At 44.9% G+C, this 17,132-nt stretch overlaps 1 protein-coding gene across 2 annotated transcripts in view; it reads right to left on the bottom strand.

The window, feature by feature from the left end:
* Window positions 1–14,963, bottom strand: part of STYX (serine/threonine/tyrosine interacting protein) — a 26,827-nt gene extending 11,864 nt beyond the window's left edge. Inside the window, exon 1 of one of the 2 annotated variants that reach the window (XM_034768069.1) lies at window positions 14,769–14,963. In XM_034768069.1, the coding sequence (XP_034623960.1) occupies window positions 14,769–14,825 (57 nt within the window). In that variant the 5' untranslated portion in view covers window positions 14,826–14,963. The remainder of the gene's footprint in view (window positions 1–14,768) is intronic. The other variant, XM_034768068.1, reaches the window with a different exon arrangement.
* Between the last annotated feature and the right edge of the window lie 2,169 nt (window positions 14,964–17,132).

Raw genomic sequence — 17,132 nt, 5'->3', positions numbered from 1 at the left:
AGCTGATCACCAATTGTTCAAAACAAAGGACGCAATCAACTAAAAATCATTTATCTCATAGAATTTACCTTCTATTACAAGTAATGCATGATTAGTGTAACTGGAAGATAACTTTTAAAAGTTAAAAGAAGAACAGGAGTACTTGTGGCACCTTAGAGACTAACAAATTTATTAGAGCATAAGCTTTCGTGGACTACAGCCCACTTCTTCGGATGCATCCGAAGAAGTGGGCTGTAGTCCACGAAAGCTTATGCTCTAATAAATTTGTTAGTCTCTAAGGTGCCACAAGTACTCCTGTTCTTCTTTTAACTTTTAAAAGTTATCTTCCAGTTACACTAATCATGCATTACTTGTAATAGAAGGTAAATTCTATGAGATAAATGATTTTTAGTTGATTGCGTCCTTTGTTTTGAACAATTGGTGATCAGCTTAAGGATTTCTTATTTACACAAAAAGATGGGCTTTGTCCCTAGGAAAAGAAAACGAGTCTTACGGCTTTCTTAGTACTTTGGATAGTTAAAAGTGTGTGAAAGTGTGGATATACTGATACACAATATCTTTCCTTTGATATCTAGGCTGATTGAAAAGAACCTCCCCTTTTTTAAATTTGCCCACACACAAATTTGCCCTAGTTTAGTTAAACCAGTGAAAGCCCTCTGTGTATTCTTATCTCAGTTTAAATTAAACCTGTTTGTAATCAATTTAAGCTAATCGGAAATAAACCTGATTGAAACCAAAATGAGAACATCCACAAAGGCTTTCCCTTTGTTCTAACTATCCATATAGACAAGGCCTATGATTTATGTATGCTCTTGGTGTCCTGGGAACCTGTTGTACAAACACACTTGTGCGTTTTGATAAACACTGTTTGTTTGGTTGCCTTGTATTGTCAAGTTTATAAGATATAGTCTTAATTTAAAATATGGTGAAAATGCATACTGAGAATGCATACCCTTGTTAGAAGTTTGGTCTAAAGGATTACAACATTAAATATACAATCAGTTATATTTAGGCAAGACTGAGTCCTACTGCTTTCTAATTTTCTTTTCTTAGGGACAAAAAAACCACTTTTTTGTAGAAGTACTTAAACAGAGCATAAACAAGAAAGCAGGCACAAATCATAATAGGAGCCAAATCCTGCGGCAGAAAATGTAGTTGTGCAAGAAAAGCAGGCAGCAATTAGCCATACACAGTCCAGGGAAAGAAAATTAGGGATGACCTGAAGGTATTCTGAATGGAGAAAAAGGTCTCCATGTGCTCTCCAGACATCAGTCTCCAATGTCTTTGGAAAGTCTTACGGGTACAAACAGGGAGGATTTGATTTAAATCACTAGTCAGGAAGACTCGATTTAATCATGGATTTCTACATAAAAGTGCATTCTTGTTGGTTATACATATTCTTCACAATTCAGAGATAGATGAAGTTTCATTTTTAGAAGGGACACACTATACATTTTTGAAGTGATTTATTTTGAAAACTTTTCAGATTAGTTTTACAACTATATCAGAAAATGAATGATTGTTTGATTATTTCATTTATCAAACGGTAATTGAAGCAGATATTTATGAAGTCATTTGGGGAGGTGAATTATCTCCAATTCAATAGGTTAGTCATTAATATTTGGAGGATTTTCTTGCCATGCTGTATTAGGAGGAGATCATCATCAAACAGACATTTAAACTGTTTTATTTAACTAAAACAACGTTATGTATTCTTGATTTTTTTCTTCAACAGCATCTTTGAGCTATAAGTATCAGAGGGGTAGCCGCGTTAGTCTGGATCTGTAAAAATCTATTAGGCCTTGGCTACACTGGCGCTGTAACAGCACTGCAATTTGCTGCACTCAGGGGTGTGAAAAAACACCCCCCTGACCGCAGCGAGTACAGCGCTGTAAAGTGTCAGTGTAATCAGTCCCTGCAGCGCTGCATGCTCGCTCGCAGCACTGCAAGCTACTCCCCTTGGAGAGGTCAAGTACATACAGCGCTGGTGGCCGAGGCAGCACTGTGAAGTCCTGAGTGTAGCCAAGGCCTTAGTCTTAAAGGTGCCACAGGACTCTCTGCCTTTGAGCTATAAGGTAATCTTAATTAAAACTATCTTTAGATAGGTTGTTTCCTCAAAAAGCATTTTATCAGAAAAATCCAATTTAAATAAAAAAAATCAGATTTTTTTAATTATTTTTTTTTTAAATCATTGATTTTTATCCACCCCGGGTACAAAAGCCATTCTCCACTGGTATCTCTTTTGGACAGTAGGTATCAGAAAGATGCTCTCTCAGATTAAGTGCTTCCTTTACCCAAAAGCACATGATTAGTTACTAGAAGATTCTAAAATAAAATGCAATTATTATTCTGGTGGTTTAATGATAGTTTTTCAAGGCTTTTGCACTCAACAATACAAGATGATTCAGTTGCTGTACAGAAAGTATATGAAAATATCTTTGTCTAGATTAAGCCCTGGCAGATGTCTCACACCAAGGAATTCATCCCATCATCAGTATTTTCTCCAGAGTGACAATGCTCTTTGCATACTGCCTGAGATACCCAGCAGACAAACAATAGTAAGAATCTCCTCTCAGATCAGACAGAACGTGGGAATTTTGTTATGAAAACAAACTCTACTAAGACATGCCAACTGGATACAGTAATACTGCTAAGCTTTGTTAACCATGTGGCAGATTATACCCAAGTAGTGAATGTAATTCAGCAGCAGATGAAATCGTTCCTAGCTATGGTTTGTAAATCACCAAACTGAAGAGTGCCATGCAAAAGATGATCAAGAAAAGCCATACAAAGAGGTATTGTTCATCTATAACCGGCTATCCCAAACTGGATTGTGGCTCACAGGCACAGTTGTTCAGAGAGAATCTAGGGGGACTTTCAGGAGTTGTGAAAGAACTAAAATGAATACACATCAATCCTGCACACGTATCCCCCCAAGACCCCCAGTTAATGGCTCAGTGTAGAGTGAAGAATGTGAGGGAGTTTTAAACAGTGTCTGCTGTCTGCCTGGATTTATCTTATACTAAACAGCACATACACCATTAAAAACCATCATGTATGAAAAAGTGCAAATACTCACACGTGCGTATGCACCGTGACAATACGTCACTGAAATGGTACATGTTTGCTTTGATAGCTAAGGCCTATGAGCGCATACAACAACACTGCATGTGATTCAGTCTTTACTGGAGCTCAGTTCTGGCTGAGGAGCAAGCAATCCATAAAGATTCATCTTTTCTGGTCCTGTTGCAGTCAAAAAATTGTGCCTGCTCATGATTATGGTTAGGAGCACTGGTGGCCTATGAAACACTTTGTATTCTGGATGAGAGGCACAAGCTCCAGAAAGTGGTGGAAAACCTGGTGTGTAATGTAATAAGCCAACTTTATATTTAAACATTAACCAAGAGAGAATCTGGTGTTCTGAAGCAAGGGATGGCTATTAACACACAAGCTGGAACACTGACTTCTATATTTAATATTAATAACCAGAGAACTGATGGACAAACTCTCTTTGCCTGTGTGAGGAACGTGTTTGGCCAAATTGTAGAATTAGGAATACTAGTTTAATAAAATGTACGACCTTGTGGATTATGTATGTGTAAGTTTATGAAATGATGTAGTGTTAGCAGAAAATGTCATCTTGCATCTCTCTCTTTTATGAAGAACACCTATTAGATCCCCCTTTGAACTTCACCTGTTGCCTCAAGCCCCTACCTTTCCCCCTTATATCACTGCCATCAGTCACTCCCACCTGCAATGGCGCTTTCCCTGCCACACAGAACCACTCCTCATCCCCTTTTGAGAAGCCTTTACTGCTGTGAATAATGGTTATTTTACAACAACTCAGTGAAATCTCCTTGACCCCTTCTAGACTTCTGAGCCTTTCACCATACTGAGACAGGGGTCTTCTCCAGCTGGTTGATGACACCCCTCACCTCTCAGGACAGATCCCTCTACTTATCCTACTGGATCTCTGTGTGGCAATATTGATTGCTCCCCAAACAAGAATCCATCTTCAGCATCCTCTTATCTAAACTTTTTTCATTTCTTGTAAGAAGTTTAGAAGTATTCCAAGATTTTGCTCTTACCCTTGGTTGATCTTTCTCCTTCGGCTGTGTCATTGCTAGCTTAAGTCTCACTTTTATGCAGAAAGTATGCAATCATACATTCTGCTGAATTTACTTTGATCCTTCTATCCCCTGGCTATACAGTAATCTCGTACTACTGGATCTCTGGAGACTGAATAAGTGTCCCGAGGTCCATCAAGCACTATAACTACAACACAAGTCAGAAAATCTGGTTATATTACAGTTGTCCCCCTGACTAGGTTACAGTTTGCAGTGTAGATGGATCTGTGATGGGATGGGAGCCTTGGGCATGTCCAAGGCTTTAATCCAATTACAGGAGAGGGTTAAGTCTTGTCCTGTCCACATTCTAAAACATAACCAAGTCGTCTTATTTTGACTATATTTATGGTGTATATGGGCCACTAGGGGAAAGTCCCCTGCTCCATCACAGTCTGACTCCATTGCTACTATCTCAATTTATCCTTGATATCATGACCTAGGGATCCACAAAGTACATAAGTCACTGCAACGCTCCCTATACCACACATGGGAGAGATAGATGCTTAAGAAAAGGATGCACACAAGGCAAGATGCTAGGCAGCTGCCCACCTAAGCTAGCCAATGGAAGATGCCAATGAGAGGGATGTGTCCTAAGCCTCACTTCTCTCTCAGACTTAGGTGCCCAAGTCCATTCTGCAAGCGAGACACCTCTCTCTTCTTGCAATTCACAGCCAGGAAACCTCTCCTGCAGTCAGGTGCCTACACCATTTCTTTCCAGAGCAGCAGCGGCACAAGCCTACTCCACACAAAATGGTTGTGGGAAGGAGATGGCAGACTCCTTTTTAACCTTTTGTTCACTGGTTAGGAGGTACTCACCCAGGATGTGGGAGACGTCAATTTACTTCCCTTCTTTACCTGAAGAGTGAGGTTTGAACATTCAGGGGAGTGCCCTACCTACTGGACTATGGAGTCATTCTCACTCTCTCTCTGGCCCTATGAATAATTATTGAATAAAAAATTGAGAGCTTCGAGAGATTGAGAGCGCCACATCAGAATATCCCACAATCCAGTGGTTAGGGCACTCACATAAGAGGTGGGGAACCCCTATTCAAATCCCGTCACCTCATCAGGCAGAGACGGGAACTCAATTGGGGTCACCCACATGCCAGGTGAGTACCCTAGCCAATGGACTTAAGGTTATGAGGGAGGCCTCCTCTGATCTCTTGGCTGGTTTGTGTGGGTTAGGTGTGCTGTGAGCACGCATACTTGATCGGGCCCCACAGGCAAGATAGGAAGGGCAATGCTGAAGTTCACCTGGTTTGAGGTTCGCACGGGGGATTACGCAGGTTGCCTATCTCCAGCCTGAGGCAGTACTGTTCATCCCCAAAGGCAGAAATTTAGGCACCTAGAGGAACTTTAAAGCAAAAATTTTTGGTGTGAATTTAGGCACCTACAGGTGGCAGCTGAGGATTGCAGTAGTTCCTAAAAACTAGAATTTAGGCACCTAAGTCCCTTTGTGGATCTGGGCCCAAATCTTTTTCCTCCCACATCTCACTGCTCTATAAGCTTCTTTAGAACTACCTTTATACTGTAGCAAGAATCCATCTTTACTTTGACTCTACTTCTCCAGAGATCTTAATTCCCAACCTCGCGACTCCCCTTAATTACTGAAATTTCCTCTGACAGTCTTTCTACATCCCAATTTTCTGAACTTCTACATGTCCAGGATGTTTTAACTAGGCTGCTGTGGTGCTCAAAGTAGGAAATGGTCATCCCCCTGCGGAACCACAGTTCTCAATTTCCTCTCTCCCTCCAAATCCAGGTTTCCCTCCTGCCATTCAAAGTCCTTCATTTACTTTGCCCTAATTCCCTCATTTCATTTTCTACTATTAGTCTGTTCTGACAGTTTTAGCATCTTGTCCTCACACCACAACTCTCCATGGCTATTCACTTACATCCTCTAATTCTTTCCCCGGGTACTTATCTTGAAACCTTCCTTCTCTCATTAGCTAATCACTTTCTCCATAACACATTGTAATATTGTGCATTAAGGGCCATATATAAAACTTAAATTGGTTGTACTGATGGCACTTCTATTCTAAATAGGAGTGCAAAATACAACTGTCAAAAGGCCATAAAATGCATTAATAAAGCGATGATTGAACATCCAATTGTATGAATTTCATCTAGTCTGATTCTTAGTTTTGCTATTAATCAGATATACACACTTAGGCTGCTGAAAATATATTCAAGAGAAAGGTATGAATATTACTGACAACCACCTTTTCTATCACTGTAAAATGTGCTTCTTTAATCTCCATTTCCTACCAGGGATTGAAATTCTTGTAGCCACAAACAGGAGCTGCTCTAGGGTAGTACCAAGCAGGTACAAATAGGCTGTCTATACGGAATGGAACTGGGCAAGAGAAGGTGTTGAACACAACTCCCACACAAATCTTTCTAAGGAGTGGTTAAACTAGTGCATCCATATACAGCTGAGTGAGGCACATCCACAGAGACGGGGTGGGGAAGCGGCATTTGACAATAAGCTTCTAATAGTTTGGTTTTTGTAGATATATCAACTATTTTTGTGGAGTACTTCTCCAGTGCGGCATATAAACTGCCATACAAATATTTTAACCTTTGAAAATACAGAGTGAATGCCAAAGCAGAGGTGGGAAGCAAGTTAACGGACTATGAAGACTATGGGGAATGGATAGGAAAACAAGGCAAAACAACAGGGAAATTCATGGGGCAGCAGACAGAACAGAAACAGGTGAAGATAATCGAAGAGAAAGAGGGAACACAAATAGGAAAGAGAAAGTATGCTAGCGTGCTAGCTTGTTCTTTCAAGAAACAGGAAAAGAGTAAACAAAGAAAATTAAGACAAAGGAAACTACAAAGAAAATAGAGAAACGTACATAAGGGAAGGAAAGATGGCAAGAACAAAATACTTTGTTTTGTGCGCTATTTCCTCCACCTTGTTGTATTAGTCTGGAAGAAATCCCATAACAATTTACAAACACTAACTCAGAAACTCTAGATTACATCAATGCAATATTCTATAACAGATGATGGAGGGTGAAGGCAGAGTGCTGCCTCTCACTGTTAGGCACATAAGATAATCAGAGTAGAATTTTGGGGTTTTTAAACAGGATGAAAATAGAGGTCTTGCCTACTCTGTTGTCTGGATGACTATGAGAACCCATGAAGATCTAGTAGGAGAACACCACAAATATTAAGGAAGTGAACACATTTGCAACTGGCACCGGGGAAGGGATTTTTTACTAAGATTGTTTCAAACTGTTTTTATTTACACCAAATTAGGAAAAAGGTTGAGTTTGCTGGACTGTAGCTAGAAAATGCACCTTTTGTAAACTGAGCATATCGATTTGAACAGTAATGAGATAATAAACATGGAGCCTCACAATGTCATTTTTACAATCACTTTTCAGATTAGGCCATGCTCCTGGAAGCCGCTGCATGCAAGTAAACCTCTGTGTCTGTTGGGATTCCCACTGACTTCAATAGAGCTCCACACAGGTGCAGGGTCTAAACCAGTGGTCACCAACTGGTCAATCCTAGAGGATCTCCCAAGTCCATTGCGATCTCTGGTGGCACAGCGTGGCTGCTGCTAAGGCAGGCTCACTGCCGACCCTGGCCCCACGCTGCCCCCAGAGGCGGCCAGCGTGGCCCTGCAGGCAGGGGTCTCCCTTCATGCTCTGCTCCTGCCTGCAAACACCGCCCCCACAGCTCCCATTGGCCGGGAGAGCTGCAGGGGCAGTGCTTGCAGAGTGGGGCAGAGTACAGAGCCACGTGCCCCCTGGCCTTCCCCCCAGGGGCAGCAGGAGCGTGTTGGCCCCTTCCAGAAGCAGTGTGGGGCCGGTGTAGGTAGGGAGCCTGCCTTAGCCTTGCTGCACACGCTGCCGACCAGGAGCCGAGGGAGGTCAGTGCTGCCCAGTGGGAGGCCACACCTCAACCCCCAGCCCATAGCCATCTCCTGGAGCCAGTACCCCATACCCCCTCCTGCACCCCAAACCCTACTCTCAGCCCCCTCCCAGAGCCAGCATCCCATACCCCCTGCTGTACCCCAGCCATGACCCCCCCAGCCAGCACCCCATACCCCCTCCTGCATCCCAATCCCCTGCCCCAGCCCTGACCCCCCTCCCAGAGCCAGCACCCTGTATCCCAACATTCTGCCCCAACCTGGAGCCCCCTCCTGCACCCAAACTCCCTCCTAGAGCTTAGATCCCTCACTCTCTCCTGCACCCCAAACCCCTGCCCCAGACTCAGCCCAGAGCTCCTGCACACACTGTGAACCCTTCAGCCCCAGCCCAGCCCCTGAACCCCAACCCCCTATCCCAGCCCGGTGAAAGTGAGTGAGGGTGGGGGAGAATGAGCGATGGGGGGTGGAATGGAGTGAGAAGGGTGGGGCTTTGGGGAAAGGGCGGGATAGATCCTGGGTTACCCCTAGATTCAAAATGTGATCTTGGGCATAAAAAGTTTGGAGACCAGTGGTCTAAACTAATCACCACAGATGAGAGGACTATCAGCTTCTACAGCTGTGAAATGCTCCCCCTTTGACATATGTATTTTGGTGACATCCTACAAAATTAGGCTCAAGATTTGTTTTCTTTTTAATTTGTATCATTTGTTAGCATTGTATAGCTTTTTTTTAAAGCCTTTTCCCTGTCTGATTTTTATTTGGGTATGTTGATCATACATTTTAACAGAAAAAAAACACAAAAAACTTTTTTTTATTTTTAAGTGCCCACAGACAATCAAGTATTAAAATTTGTATTAAGATGGGTTTTATTGGGTTTCATTTTACAGTAATCTACAGCTCATGTAAAAGTGAAAGCTTAAGAAAATGTTCCAGTTTTTCTTAGATCTTTAAATGTTTACACAGAATAGTTGTAATTCATCTGGGTAAAACAGACAGATTACAAAGTTTTAAACCACAGACAACTGACACAAAATTAGTGTTGCTATGAACGTTTGCCAAACAAAATGAGTCCTCCCAATTATTTTTATATGGAATAATACAATAGACTAAGGGTACATCTATACTTACATCCAGGTTCGGCGGTAAGCAATCGATCTTCTGGGATCGATTTATCGCAACTTGTCTAGACGCGATAAATCGATCCCGGAAGTGCTTGCCGTCGATGCCGGTACTCCTGCTCCGTGAGAGGAGTACACGGAATCGACGGGGGAGCCTGCCTGCCGCGTGTGGACCCACGGTAAGTACTTTGTAGTTCGAACTAAGGTACCTCGACTTCAGCTACGTTATTCACGTAGCTAAAGTTGCGTATCTTAGTTCAAACTGGGGGCTTAGTGTGGACCAGCCCTTAGGCAATAACTAGAATGCAAAATACACCAAGGCAATGGTTCTCACCCGGGTTAGGTGGGGATATGCAGAGGTCTTCCATGGGGTACATCAACTCATCTAGATATTTGCCTAGTTTTACAACAGGCTACATAAAAAGCACTAACGAAGTCAGTACGAACTAAAATTTCATACCAATAATGACTTGCTTATACCGCTTTATAGGATACACTGAAATGTAAGTACAATATTTATATTCCAATTGATTTATGTTATAATTATATGGTAAAAATTAGAAAGTAAGCAATTTTTCAGTACTAGTGTGTGGTGACACTATTGTATTTTTATGTCTGATTTTGTAAGCAAGTAGTTTTTAAGTCAGGTGAAGCTTGGGGGTACACAAGACAAATCAGACTCCTGAAACGGGTACAGTAGTCTGGAAAGGTTGAGAGCCACTGTACCAAGAGACTGACCTCCACATTAAGAATGTTTACTTTAGACACCTGCATCCAAATACTGAACTATAATCCAAATTCTACAAATTAAGACTACAAAATGGAAATTTTAAATCCTTAACTCTTTTTCTTCAAACTAAAATATTTTAGCAGTGATTACCACTGCAAGCATGTTTAAGGGTCTGCATTGTTTTAATTACATAGATACTGCTTTTTTCTACATTTCTGGCAAACACCGATTATCTTTGTCTCTCAAAATTACGATTTTCTTTATTTATTCCTTCCTTTATTCATCAACATCAGTTATTACACCCTGGTTCTGGGGAACAGTTAGTGTGACCAGATGGCAAATGTGAAAAATCGGGACGGGGTGGGGGGTAATAGGAGCCTATATAAGAAAAAGACCCAAAAATCGGGACTGTCCCTATAAAATCGGGACATCTGGTCACCCTAGGAACAGTGTATTAATTACTGCTGTAGAGCCAGCAGAGGGAACATGAGTACAAAATGTAGCTCCTAAATGGGTGTTTTTTATTTTAATTTCTCAGCATCTGAGCAGAGGGTTTTCGCCAAAAAATCTTAAGAGTTTAAAGCAGTAATAATCAAACTGTTAAAGGAGGCTGAACTTTGGACCTAACGTACTTTACAATGTACCTTTATGGACAGGAATGTAGAAACAGTTATACCATTTTTTCCCCTTGTGTATCTTCTGCAGTTTTTAATGGAATTTGGCAAGCAATAATTATAAGATGTAGGCTAATTACATAGGGTTTGGGGGGATGGGGTTTGAAAGAGCATGAGAGTTAAGGTTTAAAATTATTTTGGAGCATGTAAAATCATTATTCAAAAGGCTTTGACATGTTCAATATTATTGATCCATAATAAAACAAATGCTTATAATTGTTAACACACATTCACAGCCTCTACCAGATGCTCTTTGCCAGAACTGTGATATATTTCTAGTATGCATCAAGATGCACAAAATACAGATAAACACATTCTCGATAGGAACCTCAATGGCGCTGTGAGCTGGAAATATGGGTTCAAAATCTAATCAGAGTGCACGTGGAAAACAGTAAAGAAGTGATCTCATCCGAGACCTTATTAGCTCATGTCACAACATTGCACAATTTAGCATTACTGCAGTCGGTGCCTCAGCATGGAGCAGTGGAGATAATGCAAGCCAGGACTGATGTATGCTGGCAGAGATGTGCGGCAGAAGCTGGATGACAGCACCTGCCTGCCTACATTGTGTCTACCTGGAGACCGTGATTGAGCTCCTCCTTTGCATGAGCACTAAATTCATTCAATTAAAGTAAATACAAAGAAAAATGAGAAAATGTGAGCCGTCCCAGTAATGGCTCTGTGTGCTCATATGGGAGACCCAATCACAAGTTCCAGTCCCTGAGAAGGCAGCAGACTACAAATGCTGCTGAGCCATGATGAACTTAACCTCACCCCAGCAGGTACGGGTAAATGCTGCCTTGTGTTTCTCAATGCAAGCCTTCTAGCTCAGTGGTTCTCAACCAGGGATCCCGGGGAGGGGCATGAGCAGATTTCAGGGAGTCCACCAAGCAGGGCCAGCATTAGACTTGCTGGGCCCAGGGCAAAAAACCAAAGCCCCACCACACGGGACTGAAACCCTTGTTGCTACAGCTGAAGCCTAAGCAATGCACCTTCACGGGGCCCCCTGTGGCATGGAGTCCCAGGCAACTGCCCTGGTTGCTACCCCTTAATGTTGGCCCTGGCTTGTCTATGCAGAAAACCAGTTCTTGGGCACAATTGGGCCATGGAGTTTTTATAGCATGTTGGGGGGGGAGGGGGGAGGCTCAGAAAGCAAAACCCCTGTTCTCGCTGATTGAAGGATGGCAGCGATGAGCTCTGAAAGGCATCTTTCTCCAAGGCTAGTGGCTGCAACATGCAGCCTGAAAGGGTCGTCCCAAATAAATTGTTTACCAGAAAACTTACCTGTTGATTTTCACTCTTGGATATTATGCAGAGAGAAATGAACTAGAATAAGAACTTTTACATTACAGAAAGTAGTACCCGCTGAGAGTCAGGGTGACGCTACTGATGCTCCTATCAGATGACATTCCCAACATTCTTGATCATTTTTAAACTGTGATATTTTATGGTTACTTAATCTACCACACTAGTCTGAAGTATTACTGGAGTCTCAAAAGCGGTGTATTGTTATACTACTTGTACTAATCTACCTTCTTGTGGCAGTGTATAAGAGACGAAGTTTCAGCTTTCACTGAATTGTTTTGTTTTTGTGGACTGGACAAATTTAATTTACTTCATTTGCTTTTCCAAAGCATATTTTAAGCACTGGACTTTATAGCATCACAAGTGATTTTAGGTTTCTCCTTGTCAGTTTGCTTTAGTTTTATACAAATATTTTCTAACATCGGTGGTATTACAGTCGTTACGCCTCCCCACAAATGGGGATTGAAGGGATGCAAGTTAGACACAACTTACATTTTGTAAAAACACTTACAAGACCTGTGATCAATAGAAGTGTTTTCACAATTTAAAAAATATTTCCAACTTTTTTCCTGTCACATTTAAGCCCTAACATTACGGCATTATGAGAACCATGAGGGATTAGTCTGTTTTCATTATCTACACTGAAAAATGCAAACAGTGAGAAGTAAAATAGATTTACAATTTCAGTTTTAACTAAAATAGCTGTAACATTAGCAATGATATTTATTTTCAAAATCGGTTTACCCAGTGTCCTTTCAAACTATGCTAGCTAAAATTGAGGTTTAAAATGTCAAACACACACAATTCTGGATAACTTTCTGGACACAGCTGTAGGTAGCATGCATGGGTGCTACAAAGTGGGCAGATATCTTGTTTAAACAAACAGCTATACTACTGACTACCCTGCAGTCAGTTGCAAACACAACTTGTAACTTGAGTTCAGATGCGAACAATATTATATTCGTGTTTGAGAACGTGTCTAAAATTTTAGTTACCAGACCTAGTAGGGAAAGGGCATTAAAGAAATAGTACCAAAACAAGAAAATAGATATAATAAATTAGGTATTGCAAATAGCTTACCATAACACAAAACAAGCAATCAACAATAATTCCCACCAATACTGATGTAATAATTTCTAGCATCTGTGAAGTATGCAGCAATTTATAAAACTGTCATGATTTCAGACCCTATCCACATCCAACCATAAACGCAGTGGCATTTTGTGTTCCCCATACGTAGGGCCCTATAAATTTCGCAGCCATGAAAAACGTGTCACAGACTGTGAAATCTGTATAAAAGTACACAAAAGACCAGATTTCACAGGGGAGACTAGTGTTTCTCAAACTGGGGGTCCTGATCCAAAAGATGGTTGTGGGGGGAGGGATTGCAAGATTATTGTAGGGGGGTCATGGTTTTGCCACCCTTATTTCTGCGTGGCCTTCAGAGCTGGGTGGCCAGAGAATGGTAGCTCCTAGCTGGGCAACCAGCTCTGAAGGTAGCACTCTGCCAGCAGCAGTGCAGAAGTAAGGGCGGCAATACCAATACATTTTGCCCTTATTTCTGTGCTGCTGCCTTCAGAGCTGTGTGGCCGGAGAGTGGCGAGGGCCCAACTTCGAAGGCAGCAGCGCAGAAGTCGGGGTGGCAATACAATAACATGCCAGCCTGACTTCTGCGCTGCTGCTGGCGCTGCCTTCAGTGCCTCTCGGCCAGCAGGCACCGCTCTATCATCACCCAGCTCTGAAGGCAGCGCTGACATCAGCAGCACCGGAGTAATAGTGGCAATACCGGGACCCCCTACAATAACCATGCAACCTCCCCCAACAACCCTCTTTTGGGTCAGGAGCCCTACAGTTGTAACACCATGAAATTTCAGATTTAAATATCTGAAATCATGAAATTTACAATCTTTAAAAATCCCATGACTCTGTAATTGACCAAAATGGACTGTGAATTTGGTAGGGCCCTACCCATATGACATTATCAAAAAGGGGAAAATTGTGCCTTTGCAACATACGAAAACACATTACCCGTACCCAAGACTGGCACTACAGATTTAAGCCACGTTCAGAAATCAAACCCCAAACCGACCTTGCTCTTTTGACACCACACAGGGAGTAGTTTTGCCTTAGCCGATATTGCCACCTGTCTTAAACTGCGGGGCAGTCCCAGCTCTGGAATACTAAAAATATTTCCTCAACAAAGGAACACCCAGCGCTCCACATTGTTTCGACTGTCTCTCAATCAGTAAATTCCACACACCTGGAGAGGGGATTTCCAGGTGACCCATTCCCCTCAATGTCTAAGAAGTGAGGTAGCAGGCAATTGTCCGGCAGCGCACTATCAAAACAGGGGCAACCTTACAGGCAGGGGCAGATGGCAGGAGAGGGGGAAAGTCCCCCTGATCCCAACAGAGGGGACAGGACGCTATGTTCGGTGGCAGGTGGGGTACGAGGTGGGTGCCTAGTGGGGACGGGGTGCTGCCACAGTCACCTGCGGGCAGGTAGGACCTTGGGGGCAGGTTTATGCAGTAGAGGGATCAGAAGTGACCCTCAGAGAAGGCGATCACTAGGAGGCACGGGAGGGAGGGTCCCTAGGCACCTGTGGGGGCTGCCGCACCCCCTGGCTGGAGGGGGTTCAATGGGTCAGCACCCCCACTCTACTAGTGGTCCCAGCGCCCCTGTATGGGGCAGGGGGCTCAGCCGAGGTCCCAAGGGGAAGGAAGAGGATGGGGGTCACGCCCCCCCCGGGGGCAGGAGGGCCCCCGCGATGAAGGGGGATGTCTCGCGAGTGGGGAGGCGGGAGGGCCGCGGGGCAGGCCGGGGAGGGGGGCCGATCCCGCGGCGCTCGGGCCCCTCAGGCGGAGCGGGAGCGCTGCGCGGGAGCGGACGCCCCGTGCCCAGGCCCGAGCGCGCGGCCGGGCCGCTCACCTCGGAGTCCTCCTTGGCCTGCGGCAGCGCCGGGAAGGCCGGGCGGGCGAGCTCCATGGCCGGGCGAGCTCCGGGCGGCGCTGGCTACTCGGGCAACGGGCCCGCGGGCCCCGCCACGGGCGCGGCAGGAGGGGAAGGCGGCGGCGCGCTCAGCGGCTCGCACCCGGCCGCCATGCTGCTTCCCTCCCGCGGCCGCCCGCCGGGCGCCGCTCCAGCAGCGCCCCCGCCCCGCCTCCCGCGAGCCTGGGGGCGGGGCCAGCCTGCTCAGAGCCCGGGGGCGGGGCCTCGCGAGGTAAGACGAGGTGGGGGGCGGGGCCAGCGAGCCCCGGCCCCGTGGCGCGCGCCGCGCTCTCAGCTGGTCCGTCCGGCGCCTTGCCGCGCTCGGGCCCCGGGGAGAGGCTGGGCCGGGCTGGGCGGTCCCTGCTTGTGCCCAGGCTACAGGAGCCACTTGCTGCGGCGACTTTCTCTTTTGATCTCCCTCCTGCCCCATCCCTTGCCCCACACTCTCCCCAGGCTCTCCCACTCCAAAGGGGCTTTAGGGTCTCCCCGCTTAAAGAGCCCACGTGCCTCTCCCAGTCCTGTCCCTTCCCCCTTTTATCTCTAACCTCACTGAACAAACTGTCTAGAATGGCTGGACTTTCTCCACGCCAAGCTGGCTTTGACCCCTGGCAAGCCACTGAAACTTTAGTGACTTCTTTCCCCAGCTAAAGCTCAGAGCCTGCCCTCTATCATTAGTTATGTTGCAGTAGCACCTAGGAGCCTTAGTCATGGACACCGTGGGAACAGTCACTGTAGAAGCAGAACAAAAAGACTGTAAACTTTTTGGAGCAGGGACTAAGTATAAGACAAAAGATGGATACAGGCAGGTGGGGGGAATTCAAAGAAACAAGGCCATATCTGTCACCATCCTTATCCTCCTTGACCTGCCAGCTGCCTTCAATGCTCTTGACCAGTGGTTCTCAACCTGCAGCACAGCGGTGGTCAGGGTCCGGAGTCAGGGCTGCCACCTGGCCCCATACAGCTGGAAAAGGGGGTGAGGGCTGCCACACATCCAGGTCCAAGCTGCTGGTCAGCCCCGCACAACAGGCTCCGGGGGCTGGGCTGCCACATGGCCCCACATAGCAGGGTCCAGGGTCGGGGCTGCCCTGGCACCTGGCCCCACTCTGTGGAGCTGTCTCTAGCCAGGGCAGTGCTGGGAATAGGGATCTGCGGGGGTTGGGCACAGTGGTTCTCAACTTGCAGCCCAGGTAACACATTGTGGGCTGCGTATGCAGTCCACAATGATAAATAGGTTGAGAACCACTGCTCTTGACTATGCTCTTCTAGATCTCATCCTACTTTGGCTTCAGTGACTGCTCTCTCTGATCACTCCTTCAGCAGATCTTCCTCATCCCCCTCCGACTTTCTGATGGTTCCCCAGGGCTCCTGTCTCTTCTCCCTCTGCACCTTGTCTCTGGATAATCTCACTCACAGACATGAATTCAACTCTCATCGTGCAGACAACTCACAGATTATCCACACCTCTACTCAGGCCTGTCTCCTTCTGCCCACGCTAAAATCTGACATCTCTGATCTCTAGCCATCAGCTTCAATTCAACATGCCAAAAACAGAACTAATATTCCCCTGCCAGCCTACCTCAATCACTGTGGACAATATCACCATCCTATCCCTCAGGCCTGTAAACTGGGTGTCATCTTTGACTTAGTCCTCTCTCTAGGTCCTCACATCCAGGCTGTCTCTAAATCTCCACAATTCCTTCTGCATAGTCTCTCTAAGACACAGTCTTACCTATCCATCCACACAGCTAAAACTCAGAGCCAAGCTCCCACTATCTTGTATCTCGATTACGGTCCTCTGACCTTGACAAATGCAATCTTGCCTCACATCTGTTCAACATGTTGCTGAAAAGACCTAGCTGATTGCTTTTTACCATTACCCCTCTCTATGTACTACGACTGGCTCTCCTTTTTCCACTGTATCATACATACACGTACTTGTCCTCACTTGCACAGCCTATCACTACCTACCTGTCATTTCATATGCTATAAAGATATCAACTCCTGCTCTGATCAGCCAGTGATACCAGCCTGAATAACCCGTTAAATTTTCCCCTTTATGCTTTCCCCAGTGCTGCCTCATCTGTGGGAGGAGCTCCCTGTAAATATCCACAAAGCTATTTCATTGTCCTCCTTCAAACGTTTACTACTATGCCTACAAATAGGCAAATGGTGGGCTGTGATCCCTACCTATCATGCTGACCAACATGGACTCAATGTTTCCTTGTCCATCCCAGCTGTCTGTGTCCACCTATTTTCTCATCTTTTCCTTAGATTGTAAACTCTTTGGGGCAGGAATCGTTTCTT

Source organism: Trachemys scripta, chromosome 4, assembly GCF_013100865.1.
Source record: "Trachemys scripta elegans isolate TJP31775 chromosome 4, CAS_Tse_1.0, whole genome shotgun sequence".
In the NCBI taxonomy this organism is placed as follows: domain Eukaryota; kingdom Metazoa; phylum Chordata; order Testudines; family Emydidae; genus Trachemys; species Trachemys scripta.
This window is presented reverse-complemented; position numbering and strand designations above follow the sequence as displayed.